The sequence below is a fragment of the Rhipicephalus microplus genome, chromosome 4 (genome assembly GCF_043290135.1).
Source record: "Rhipicephalus microplus isolate Deutch F79 chromosome 4, USDA_Rmic, whole genome shotgun sequence".
Taxonomy (NCBI): domain Eukaryota; kingdom Metazoa; phylum Arthropoda; class Arachnida; order Ixodida; family Ixodidae; genus Rhipicephalus; species Rhipicephalus microplus.
Window position 1 is genome coordinate 7,273,717 of NC_134703.1, and position 14,429 is coordinate 7,288,145.

Here is a 14,429-nt window from a genome sequence, read left to right on the forward strand (position 1 = left end):
GAAAAAATTGCCACAAAAATTGGTAATTGGCTGCGCTTTGGTATTCTAGTGATGCTTTCGGCTAACCCTACTCTGTTAACACAATACGTCCGTTCTCTAACAAAGGAACTAAGTAGCTGCTACTGCTCGTAGTGTAGAATTGATATGTAGTATTTCTTAGCAGTTATAATACTTCCTGTTATTCTTGTTACATCTGTAAACGGTCATGAACTTAAATGAGGGTAACGATAAACTGTACACTGTGGTTGTGATGTAACGTATGAATAATTCTACGGCTCTGCCAATTTTACACACTGCAGAGAACATATGTAAATACACCTTTAGATGTTTGCGATGCTTGTTTTTTTTTTTAAATGATGTGCTGTTGTAGTTATTTACTCCTGCGACTCAACGACGCACCTGCAGTAATATCGAGCTTGGGCTCTTGGTGATTTTTTGAAAAACAACAGAAAAGCTGTCTCAGGCATAACCACCATTTAACTGCGGGGTCAGAACTTGCTTGTTTTCGATATCTGCTTTATCACGCTTGCACACAGGCCATGCGTATTTGTGTGTGTGCGTGTGTGTGTGTGCGTGTGTGTGTGTGTGTGTGTGTGTGTGTGTGTGTGTGTGTGTGTGTGTGTGTGTGTGTGTGTGTGTGTGCTTGTGCTTGTGCTTGTGCTTGTGCCGATAGGCAAGCTTGTTGCTAGTGAATATATTATACGTTTGGCAGAGAATGACTGAAATCCTACTGCACTCTCTTGTACAGCGGAACGGCTGCACAAGCTTGCCCTATGAATAGCTGTACATACGATTTTTGCACAGGTTATGTTCTCTAACATTGCCATCAGCACGCAAGCACCATAAACTGTACTCCGTTTATTTGCTTTAAGCCCTTCAGTTCCTATCAAATGTGTTATTGTGTCGTAAGCAGACCTAAAATGAGGAAAAGATTTGTTATATAACGGCCAGGGAGGGCGTTGCGCAGTATATTGCACAAAATACTTAGACTGAGAAAAGTGAAAGGTCTGTTGCAATTAAAGAAGAATAGCTGACGTTAGAAAAAGAAAAAGGATGCCTTATTTTCTGCATTTATCTTTTTGTGACGTATTTCTCGATCAATCAGCGTATGTCAATACTTAAAGTCTCCCCCGTATGATCTGTGCTGTTACAATCTTTCATAAAGATATGTTTTGATAGATTTGTTTTGATAGTGATAAAGTTATGTTTTGATAGTTATGTTTTGATAGATGTTTTGATAGATAGTTGTTGCAGATTGAAGAATAGTTCTCGGATAAAAATTGAGGTCCTAGGCTAAGTATTTCCAAAACAAGTTATCTGCACACGGTTCAATATACGAAGTGCTCATCAACGCTGAAGTGAAGTAGCCATTGGACTATTGCTCTTGAGCTCTTGCGGGAACTGTCCGTTCAATTCAATTTAAGGAGCACCATACAGGTATTCGTATGGCTGGTTGAGAGAAGCAGAGTTTATGCTACTACGCGTGGAATGTAGTAAAGAACAATCATCATTTGAATATTTCTTGGTCAGACAAGGCCTATTCTTATGAAAGAAAATATATTTAAAAAGTGAGAAATCACTATTCTGTTCTGCGTACTTGAAAACAATGGTAAGGTATTTCGCCCTTGCATATATGTATACATGTAGATCAAGCGTTGTTGTCGATCGAGCAACCGACATGTTACATGTAGTAATACTTAGCGTTTCAGAAAGAAGTATTGACTAATGATTTTAGAAGCAACGCAACGTGCGCTGTTTCAATCGCTTGGTAATATTATCATTGCAGAAGATATAATAGGTGAATGTACACATACTTATCAACCGAAAATATCGGGTGATATCATAATCTTGGTTGTGTCATGATGTGATTATGTCCTCTGATGTTCAAATTTTCACCACAGTGGTACACCGAATAGTCATACTTCGAAACAAGATTTCATCCTTCGAGTGCCATACGCGGTTGCTTTTTTTCGTGTAACAATCACCATCATTGTAAGATTCAAGCAAATTCAGTGTGTCCTGCAAGTTTTCATCATTATGAATGGTTTCTCGAAATTGTATCGTGCTATCCATTTGATATAGTTGTGTTTAGTTGAGAGGAATTGATGGTTTAGGTCCATCATCAATGCCACCTGCTGAAATACACCTTAAACGAAGGAGCATATGGCAACGCTCTAGAAATCGTCATTGTTCCTGAAATGAAAACCCAACTCCAACGGTGACAAGAAAAGGCAGCTAAATTTAAAATCAATAGCGGCTTCTGAACGAATAATGACAAACTCAAAGATTTGTAATTCTGCACACGAATCAAATGTGGTATTCCAGTAGAAGCATCTGTCAGAAAATCTGTGAGGCACAACTTTGATGTGCAAGTTTAGCGTCTACACTATATATATTTTTAAAGGGTTGAGGGAACGTTTCCAAAAGTAAAGGTGACACCGCAATGTCTTCTATTGTAAACAAAATTGTGCTCCTACAGGCACGCAAATTTCTACCATGCAACGCCAGCATGCAACTAAATTTTATGTCATAATAAATTCAAACGTATGTATCAGAAATACGTGAAACCATCACGTTTGAGCCGTTCATAGGTTTCGTTAGATTTCGTTTTCAGAACCCTGACGCCAATATATTGTTCTTGAGTTGAAAAGATCCTAAGTTGTATTTGTGATACGACAGTAATAGCAATATCTATCACCCTTTGTCAACATTCACTTTTAAACGTGCTCAACCTTCAGAAACTGAGTGTGGTCCATGTTTCTAGGAAAACACTTTTGTTTATTTATAGTTGGATACGACTCGGGATCATAGAACTTTCTTTTAGTCTTAGTTTTACATTCAACTAAACAATCCAAAATTAAACATACAAAACATCGTTCCTATGCTTGTTTCTACAGAAACTACCGTGTGCCCACATCGCTCAGCAATGCATGTGCGTTTATTAGCGGCTTTAGTGCTCGTAGATTACATGTACATTTACTGCACCCGTGTTTCTTGCGATTCACATGCCTGGCGTAATGCAAAAAGAAGCAACGTACACAGGAGCAGTGAAAAACAGTGGAGGCACGCAACAACATACCTGAAATTATGCAGTTTATGCTTCGAGTCCGAATCACTATTTATAACAGCACTAACCCAACGAGAGAGCTTAAATTAGCCCCATAGGCAAAGTTGCCGCTAAAACACCCGTCTGCCTAATTCGCAAGTGCACTTCTCTAAATGACACATTCACTCAAATACCGCATGTGCTAGTGTAGAACTCACATGCATATATAACCCACACCGCCAATGTGAAACCGCCGAAAAATTTACAATAAGTGAACTTGTTGAGGCTTTCTATCTCAAAACAACAAAGGAATTACCACAGATTAGGGGAATCTGGAAATTTCTACTACCCGGTGCTCCTTAACGTGTGACCACAAAAAAGTGCGTGGGCCTTTTAGAGGCCTGTAGTGCATGGACATCTAGCAATCTATAGGTACATGAGCGTTTAGCTCCTAAATGCCGCCACCGCGTCTGGCATTCAAACCCACGACCTTCGAGATGACTTACTCGCACCATAAACATTTTAATGCAACAGCGGGTGCCGATAACTTAAAAAAAAATGACCGATGTATTCTTTTAAAGTACAGGTTTTCGCATTAGCGGCAATTATTGCCGCGAAGCTAACTTCCACGCCGAAATTCATGCATATTTTTGTCGTTCCGAGATTAGCTCAGTATATTGTGCTTTGTGCAGCATATACGGAAGAAGATACGATAAAGGCTGTACTAAGGTTGTTGGTTGAAAGATAATTGAGAGTGAAATGCGTGTGTTGTCACACGAAATCAGCTACATCTGCATCTATATTAATCTCTTAACGTTCCACACCTTGCTCAATTACGCGATGTTTAGCTTGGCAAACCACCATTACAAAAACAATGAGGCCGAATTCACGTGCAGCGGTAATTTCATTTTGTACTTTTTCCTGCTACTTTTCTCCCGTTTTTGTCGACTGCCGGAACAAGTAAAAGCTTGTATAAAAAAAAAGCGCCCGAAGAAATTTTTCCCGAGATGTATTGCATTTAAGCGAAAAAGCGAAGCGCTTGTCAAGAGATTGTGCTGAATTTCCTGGGAAAGCTACACTGCTTTCCAGAAATGTAACTTGGCTGCTATTCTGGTCCTGCTCAAAATTCAGCCACTATTATTCTATTCATAAAATGTCTTTTTTCTATTTGGGCCGCGTTCACTAACATATTCAGTGTATATGGTAAGTGGCTATAATTTGGCTTAACAAAGTAAAGCGAAGCAGCTTTATGGCTATATGAAGAGATGCTTGGCAGCAAGCATGCTTACATTGTGGCCAGCTCCTACTCTTGTATTCAAGTACACTTGAAGAGCAAAAATTTAAAACAAAATTTCAATTCAAGCGACGACTTTACTTAACAGGAACTTCTAGCCATGTGAAAAGAAAAAAGAATATCCACATAAACTTTGCATGGTTAGAAACGTACCACTCAAGCTACAGTTCGATTAGCTACATCTGTATAAGCATATTGCCACGTGACGTTTTGTGTTGGTCGCGTCTGCAGGGTTGTCATTTGTCGTATATGTTATTTTTGTTACACACGTACACCATCTCACATAAATTACCTTTTTCTTTGCTGACTTTTCCAGAATGCCATGTATGTCTGCTTAATTTAGCGTTTCACTCACAGAATTTTAATTGTGTGGTCGGTAGCTCGAGTTGCTCTTAAATTCGTATTCTTTTTAATATGTTTGTAAAAGAGAAACTCCTCTAAAAGAAAAAAAAATACAGTTCGCTCGAAGGAACTTTACTAATAAAGTACATTCATTCACTCCTGTAGTCATTGCACTCTATGCTTTGTACATGTAAAGTACTCTGCGAACTCTGGTAGCGGTTATAAAAGAAAAAAAAAATTCTTTTTCATATATATACTCATTACCGCTGCATCAAACCTACTTAACCTTCAAGCAAGAAAATAGCGCCTAAGCAGATGTACTTAGTGTACATTTTATAGTTCCTTAAAAAATTGGGAGTGTTAATATTATTTTGGAGGGATTATCGTCCCATAACCACAATATGAATATGAGGGACGTCGAAGTGGAGGGCTACTGGAAAATTCAACCACCAAGGGTTGCTCATTGTGCACTCAGTTCTAACTCCAATCGAAAATGCGGCCGCCATGACCAGGACTCACTGCTGCGACCTACGGGTGAGCAGTTAGGCATCATGAACAATGGCCAACGTGACGGGTTAAACCGAGAGCACTGATCGGATGTAGTAAACATCTCACTAATAAGTACAATGCGAAAGCCTTGCTTCTGGTGCTTAATTTGTTTGAGCGCTCACTGATAAGTCCACATTTCTCCTGCGAAATATAGCATTTCCTGTACGCTCGGCAGCTTACTGCGCATTGAATAATTTCTGACGAAAATGAAAGAACTAGACTGTGAGCCTATACGCCCGCATTTTATCTTGTGATCTGAACGCCAGATCATTGAGAAAACAGTGTGTCAATTAGAAAGGTCTCTACTTATTCTGCAGTTCACGAATGATCACTCTGTTTTGTTTGTTTTTTTATTGGAAGAAAAAACATTGTATCTTTCTGTACCGCGATTCACTAAGGCTGTGACAATAAAAATATTTTCTTTACTCCATGAATGTCGTGCTTTGCGCTCATTCTATGCGAGTTCGCTTTCCTTAATTTCACATTTTTGTATTTAATGGTTTATTCAACCTTCTCCGAAGTAAATTATTTATCCGCAAAACTAGAAAATAGTTACCCTATTCCCTCAAAAGCATCCGCTTGACTTCTTAGCCTGAAGGCTCGCTACCACGCAGCGCTGGAACGTCACAGGAAGAATTTATATATTACAGAAGCTGACTGCTATGCTTGAACTGAATGTGAATTTGAATATCTCATCTGCTACATAAAATATTTTTGTTATTACCAGGTAATATGAGAAGGCATACATATACACATATAAATTACAACAAAATAGCAAGAGGAAGCGAGCCTGACAACTGCCATGAACAGGAGCATGGCGCCTGTCGATTGAAATGATGAAAATAACTAGAAATAGAACTTGAAGGTAGAAGAGAAGTAAAGGATAAAGAAATCACTTATGCGACTGCTATCGACAGTAAACAATCATATCCAGAAAAAAAAGAGGCAGTTTACACTAGTCCACAGAAAACTGGGTAACAGAAGAGCTGCTGGGCACGTTTAAGCTACTGCTGTCACCATTTGTATAGAATTGTTGGGCGGTAATTGCAGCACGTGTTAGTTTATGATAATAATTTTCTACCTTCGACTGACGGCCACCTTCCAACTTAGGAGCTGTGCTGTATCATTTCCTATTGAGCGGATGTGCCACAAAAACTAGGCTAATTTCAGTACACGCCACATTGGTGCACTAAACTTTCACAGGGGTATACATGGATGGCAAAGAAGAATTAAAATTTATCTACAGACGTAAGAGATAATAGAGAGATACTTGAGTGAGCCATCGGGAACCCCGAGACCACACGCTTCAGCTTCTCTTGTTAATGGTCTGTACTGAATTATTTGGTGTTGATTTGGTGCATGTCAGTTGATATTGATAGCAATCTTCGGTCTACGACACATGGCCAACCTGAACCCTAGCCGCTCTGCTGTAAAAAAAATGTACCACGGACACGAGGCCATTTCAGAAATATACACAGTTCTAAGTCAATGTGATAAGTCATGCTAATAATCTTTCACTTTATTACTAAGCGATGGAGACATGTTTGTTTATCTAGGAGAAGATAACTAACACAATTGTTCCCAAGCAATGATGACAAGAATTACGTCGAGTTTGCAACAACGGTTCTACTGCAGGTCACGGTGTAAACATCAGTCGCCGTGTTGTACTCACGGCAGCCCACTTTTGTTCATTAGATACTAAATGATTGATATGTGGGGATTAAGTCTCTAAATCACCATATGACTATGAGAGACGCCGTAGTGGCAGGCTCCGGAAATTTTTACCACCTGGGCTTCTTTAACGTGCACCCAAATCTGAGCACACGGGCCTACAGCGTTTTCACTTCCATCGAAAATGCAGCTGCCGCAGCCGAGATTCGATCCCGCGACCTGCGTGTCAGTATTCGAGTACCGCGGTGGGCGTTCATTAGCTATAAATGACTAGGTTTACCGATAATATCACAATCACAAAAAAGAGTTCGACAGATCCCAGGTACAATTGGAAGTTATGTTACGTGAATCTTGCGGAGCTAAGGAAATTTCGGTGTAATTTTCTTGAGTGAAACGTTACTAAATGACGCTAAAGATGTGTACAAAAGTTTTACGCACAGATATATGTAGTTGCTTACAGTTTCGAAGTGGTAACATTAGCAAAGTTAGTATTGCCAACACAAAAATCGGTAAGGCGATATTTGGTGCTTGTGCTTGCGAAGATGGTAAATAGTACTTATCAGTAATTCACGTTTACCCGGCCAGATGCCTGCATCATGGTTGTGTGTGTGTGTAATGCTTATAAAATCAGATAGCTACCACAGCTGCCTGAGTTCACGTGTCACCATCAATAAACCATGCATACCGTTTTTTACAAAGGAGTTTTGAAACCTGGCATGGCACTGAGGTATAATACTTTCTTGCCACGCGGAGTGCTTGGGTTGAATTCACGCCGGGACTCTTATATTTATTCATTGTATTCATCAGTTTAACGTTGCATATAGTTGTTTACTCTTAACACTCTCACATTCAAATTGCCAATGTCTGTTCTCACGTTCCCGGGCCGACATAAAAGGGAGTTTTCGAATAGCGCACACAAAACATGCAGGCGTTATTCACTATGTAAGCGTTATTCACTCAAAAGGAGCTCACAATAGGTGAGCGTGCAACGCATACAGAACGCCAACGCAAAGCTTTGCGTACTTACGCCTTCGAAAACTTCCTTAACTGTCAGTCAACTACGACGAATACTTTCGTATCGGGGCCGGGAATATGCGGGAAAACAAGGAGGACAAGGGGAAAAAGGGGCACTATTTCGACCTGCATAAAAACCGGACTAGTATGGTGTATTTAGTTTAGAAAGAGGGAAGCATTTTTTTTTCGTTAGGAAATAAGTACATAAGCGCTTATTTATCTGTCATTTATTCGTATTTATCGCCACATGTGTGTGGAGGACGGGGTTTTACGACATATGCGACAGGATGTGGGCGTCATCGATCTCATGATAAGCTGGATAATATTTGTCAAACTCTCTTAACCTCCCATACTAATCAGGTCCATTCAATGTTAAGGAGGTGATCACGAGAGCGCACAGGCGTAGGCAGCTGCATGCACAGACAGACAGACAGACAGACAGACAGAACGACAGAACGACAGAACGACAGAACGACAGAACGACAGAACGACAGAACGACAGACAGACAGACAGACAGACAGACAGACAGACAGACAGACAGACAGACAGACAGACAGACAGACAGACAGACAGACAGACAGACAGACAGACAGACAGACAGACAGACAGACAGACAGACAGACAGACAGACAGACAGACAGACAGATAGATAGATAGATAGATAGATAGATAGATAGATAGATAGATAGATAGATAGATAGATAGATAGATAGATAGATAGATAGATAGATAGATAGATAGATAGATAGATAGATAGATAGATAGATAGATAGATAGATAGATAGATAGATAGATAGATAGATAGATAGATAGATAGATAGATAGATAGATAGATAAATAGATAAATAGATAAATAGATAAATAGATAGATAGATAGATAGATAGATAGATAGATAGATAGATAGATAGATAGATAGATAGATAGATAGATAGATAGATAGATAGATAGATAGATAGATAGATAGATAGATAGATAGATAGATAGATAGATAGATAGATAGATAGATAGATAGGAAACCACTCAAAATACCAACACTTCGCTGAGAAACGGTGGAGAAATGCTTCGCATTTAAAACTACAGAGACAATAAATTTATTTTTTGCATTTTATAGAACTGCAGAAAAGCTTACACTTTTGATTTCACAAGCTGTATTTTGTCTACAAGAACACAATTTCGTGAAACTACTACCGTCTGCTCTATGCATGAAATGCATATACGCTAAATGTGGCTGATGCGCACTAAAACACCTTATATAGGCTTTTTTTATAGAGCTTGCGAACCGGTCATTCTCATTAAGAAAAACTTATGGAGGGAATGAAAGATAATGAAGCACATATATACATACTTAATTACAAAAGATAGCTTTTTCCTAACTAAACTTAATACACCGTGTTATTTCCGGCACTAATGAAGGTCGACCAAACATGCTACATCGCGCGCATTTTTTTTCTTGTCTTCCCAAAGAGTTCATATATTCCCTAGGCACGCATGTCACACACTAAAGGTAGTCGCCTTTGCTAGCCGATAGGAACAGCTTTGCCACTGAGTTAAACCAACTAATGCGCGATACCATTTGAACCTCGTCTTGCCTCGCTTTTATCTTGAAAGTGCGTATGGCGGCCGTGGCTCATGGGTGAACTGTGGACATGACCAAGGCAAAGGCCCATCAAGAGACCTTGCGGCTTTTTTTAATGAACGTTTTCTCTCTTTACCATCTATTGAAGAAAGTGCAGGTCAACTTGCGCTATCCTTTTTTTTTTGCATGGTAGTAACATATGTCTTCTCCATATAACTCTGACCCTTGCACAATTCAGAAGTGCTTTGTGTATGAGTAACGCCAGTCAGGCTCCAGAGCCGTCTTTTAAAGCCAACTGATCTCTGGTATTATGGCATGCAAAGTATAGCTTCCCTGTGCGTTCAATCAGTATCTGCAATTAAATCGTAAATCATAGTTCAAAATCTCCATAAGTACTATTTACACATCGCTGTGCTCTAAGTCCACGAATCTTTTCATGTAGCAGCATGCGATTCAGTAATGTTACGGTGCAAATCAGTAAAATCTTGACGGCTTCGACACCGAGTGTCCGTCTTTGTTGAATTCAAGAAAATTTTCTCAACATTTTTATTTCGACCGGCTTGTTAAGTCAATAAGTTTATAGGTGGTTTTCCGCAGCTAGATTTCTAAGCAAAACGAGATGGCGCCACCGCACCGAAGCATCATGGCCTGCTCCTCGGTGGCGCGGCAGCGATGTGGCGTGTGGCGGACGTTGCTCTGCCGCCTAGGGAGAGAAACGAGCGGTGCAGACTATGCGGTGCGGATGAGTGTAGCAAGAAAATAGGTCTCGTTATATAAGCGACTCAGGCAAGAGAAGACGCTTCTTTCTGTCTCTCATATTGTGGACACGGCTAAGCGCTACAGTCTTTAGCGGTTTGGCAAGCCCCGTGCGCTGCCAGGTGACGATGTGAGAGTATATGAAACACCGGCGTGCACCGCACTGTCTGCCATGCCAACATCTAACCCTTTAACCGCTGCGCCCGCTTTGCTGGCCTTCAAGTAGGGAGTGGCGGCGGCGAATCAGCCGGCTGTCGGCAACGGTGCAAAAGAGAAGGTCATTAGATCACATGTTCAAACGTGGCTGTGCCCATTCGCCGCTGCGAAAACTGTTTTCATGCAGATGTGTACATCATTGTCTGCTTTTGTTCTTTTTTAACTTGCGCAGATATCATGGACACCAACCTGACGGAGGATTACAACTACACCAGCCTCATTCCACTGGCCGAACAGATCCCAATGTTGGTGAATCTTACGAACCGAGGCCCACCGATCGAGTTTGCCTTGCCGCTGCTCGGATACGCCATGCCCGCACTCTTAGTGGTGACCATCATCGCCAACACGTTCGTCGTGGTCGTCCTGGCACAGCGTCACATGCGTACACCCACCAACATTGTCCTGCTGGGAATGGCCGTCTGTGACATGATGACCCTCCTCATTCCATCACCGTGGTTCTTCTACATTTACACACTAGGGAACTACGCCAACGTTCTCGGTCCTTCTTCTACGTGCTACGCCTACAACAGCATGAACGAGGTGATTCCGAATGCGTTTCACACGGCCTCTGTCTGGCTGACACTAGTTCTGGCTGGACAGCGCTACTTCTACGTCTGTCATCCCACCACAGCCGTCACTTGGTGCACCGTGCCGCGCGTACTGCGGACAGTGTGCTGGGTTGGCTTTATCGCGTTCGCGCACCAGCTGCCACGCTTTCTCGACACGGTGTTCATAGACGTGCGCTTCAAGTGGCAAGGCGAAGTGCACTATGGCTGCCAGATGCTGGTCGCCGAATGGGTCACCCAGATCTTCACTGCGAAGGCTTACTTCATTGCGTATTACGCCTTCAAGGTAATCTTCGTCAACATCGGGCCCTGCACCGTGCTCGTGGTGCTCAACATTCTGCTGTTCCGCGCCCTCAAGCGCGCTCAAGAGAAGCGTGCCAAGCTGCTCAAGGAGAACCGCAAGAGCGAGTGCAAGAAGCTGCGTGACAGCAATTGCACCACCATGATGCTCATTGTCGTGGTGACAGTGTTTCTGGCGGTGGAGATACCGCTCGCCGTGACCATCGTGCTGCACGTGCTGATAAACGCGTTCAAGGTACAGCTTGTTTCGTACTATGTTCTCAACATCACGCTGCTCTTCACCAACTTCTTCCTCATGCTGAGTTACCCGGTGAACTTTGCCATCTACTGTGGTATGAGCAAGCAGTTTCGGAAGACGTTCAAGGATCTCTTCATTATGGGCACGTTCGTCAACAAGACCCAGGGTTCGTCGCGTTACTCGCTGGTCAACGGACCCCGTACAGTGACGAATGAGACCATACTGTGAGATGAACGTCTGGTAATGTTTGACGTAACCAGAGAATGCCGCGAAAGGGATACGTTTTCGCGTGTCAGTGTGGACGTGTGGATCTTGAACGCCGCACGTTTCTTTATGTTGCTTTGGCGAAAAGAAGCTTGGCCACTTCTGCTGCTCCTTTGAGGGCCGCGGTAACAGATGGGTGCTAACGATACAGTGTGCAGTCCAGCTGAATCATCGGTGTTTGAAGGTGTTTCATAACGCTGGCTGCAGATGGATGCGATACAAAAAGACGGCTTGAAATAGTTTAGCTTCTCGTTCCGGATCACTACGAAAGGCATTACTACTTGTGACCGAACTCCTGTATTTCATGCCTCTCTTTCTTTAGATTCCGCCTTATTAATACCTTCAGCTCCATAACCTTCATAGGCAGCCTTCACTTACAGGCATAGAATCGGCGAACATTTCCTCCCCAAAAGCTGAAATATTGTATTGCAAATAACGGAAACAGAGTGCAGGGGACGCATAGATTTTTTTATTGGGGATTCAAGCACTAATTCAATAGAGGACGTTGTTCAATGTTTGCGCAACCAAAGACATCACTTCCCTTCAGAAAAAGCTAACAAGCGCTAACCAGGAAGTGAAATACAGATGTATGTTAATACTGAAATGAAAAAAAGCGTCCTTATCAGTTTTCAAAACTATTCTGCACTTCTTACGCTAAGAGGTATCCTACAGTTAAAAAAACACCGCATCTCTATTAGAAGAACTGAACGTTGGGCGTGTAGGTATTCTATTGCGGGTGGTATATCGCGCAAAAAAAAAACGGAAAGGAAGAAAGAGAGCGCAGGTAGGCATAGACTGCGCTCTCTTTCTTCTTCGTTTTTTTTATGCCCAAAATGCTATCGAGAATCATCTCTATTATCGATAAACTGGTTCAGTAAAATTTTGCCGTCACCTGCCCGTGTAGTCATCCAGTGCATATTGCCTATTGTACCAAAACCTCTTAGCTAGTTATCGCTATTGTTTTCTTGCGGGAGAGATAGAGCAATATTTTTGAAAGAAAATTTTAGATTCCGAAGCCCCAAGCTAGGAGGCGACTTGTTACTAGTGGGCACTATTGACAAGTGAACACATTTTTTGGTTGTTGTGCTTTACATCATATTTTCGATGCCAATTTCTAAGAAAACCTCTTTTGAATTTTATGCAACATTTGTCATTGTGCTTACTCTTGTCACCCTGCACGAAACATACGTTGTATTCTCCGTGATCAGCTGATGAGAAAGAGTATTGAGAACTTTCAGCCAAACTGCAGTTTATGAGCTAGCTCAACACACCATTCATTTTTTTTCCTTAGAGAGCCTTGAGCGCTGACGCCTGTTGCTTTCTATAGGTGCAAATAATCACACAGCTTAGAGATAAACTATTTTCTCGCGTTACTGCACTACTCTGGGGAAAAAACAAAAAAACAACACAATAGTTAAGTGAATATGATTCACGAGTGAGAAAACGTGCTGGTTTTTCCGCCGTCATCGTGATTTCATACATTTGACTACGTTTGCTGAAGCGCGGTTATTTTCATATTGGCAGATTATATAGCGTTTTGTTTCGCTTGCCTCAAACGCTTTAGGTGGAAAGTTTAAAGGGCTCGTAAACCACACGAAGTTTAAAGGCGAGACAGTATTGCCCTCGCTACCGTCCCTACAAGCACTATCTTATCCTCCTCTCTGATTTCTCCAGAAAAAAAAACGTAGAGTGTCTAAAATAGGCGATGAGCCACTCAGGATGTCGCGTTTCTTTACTACATGCTCATATCTCTGCCTGCGTAGTCGCCAACGCGGAAAACGAAGTAAAATAGGTTTACCGGGCATGAAAATCATGCTGACAGGGCAGACAGCGCACTCGACTGCATAGACAAGCAGGGTAAGCGACAGTTCAGAAGACGTATCTTTCCTATATCGACCGATGGAGAGCTTGTTTCATCCTGACGTCCTGAGAATGAACAGCTGGCGTCATGAATTGTGCTACAAAAAGTGGGAACGTCGTGACAGAATAACATGCTCGTTTTTCGCATTTTAGGAGGAGTTCGGAGGCCCTTTAAGTAAACCCTATTCAGCCGTTCGACACAAGTTATAAGAAAACGTTCTAAAATTCGTGTACTCATGCACATTGAAATCTAGGTGTGTAAATTTCGCCGCAAAACTAAACGTTCGAAAATGAAACTTTGATTATTTTATACTTAGGATATTGTGGTGAAACCAGAAAAATGATGTTATCGACAAACTAAATAAATGTGAGTGATGTATCTTTTCACTTAAAGCGTTCCTTTAGATAATGCAGTTATGTTTGCAGTTTGAAAAACATGGTTAAATCGGCACTTATAACGATAGTACCAAGGAAGAGTAGATACACCATTGGCGTTCGTGATGCCTGCACAGCACTTGCTCGGAGAAAATTCAATATTCAAAACTAGGTATTGCGTGCGCTTTCACGTCTAGTAAATTATGTTCCCGTGTGTACATTTTGTGTCAGATCTGGGTAGTTTTGATTGGACACTTACACAAAATTGAGCATTACATATAATGTATGCATAGCAAAATAATGTGGTTATTCCGAGCTGTTGCTCATAGTATAGTCGTCACTATGTGCTGCTACCAGTAC

At 41.6% G+C, this 14,429-nt stretch overlaps 1 protein-coding gene across 1 annotated transcript in view; it reads left to right on the forward strand.

Annotated features, from left to right (window-relative positions):
- LOC142814155 (sex peptide receptor-like) overlaps nucleotides 1–12,570 on the forward strand; it is a 187,899-nt gene extending 175,329 nt beyond the window's left edge. Inside the window, exon 5 of the mRNA XM_075892127.1 lies at nucleotides 10,639–12,570. Within this exon, the coding sequence (XP_075748242.1) occupies nucleotides 10,639–11,798 (1,160 nt within the window). The 3' untranslated portion in view covers nucleotides 11,799–12,570. The remainder of the gene's footprint in view (nucleotides 1–10,638) is intronic.
- The last annotated feature ends 1,859 nt before the right edge of the window (nucleotides 12,571–14,429 follow it).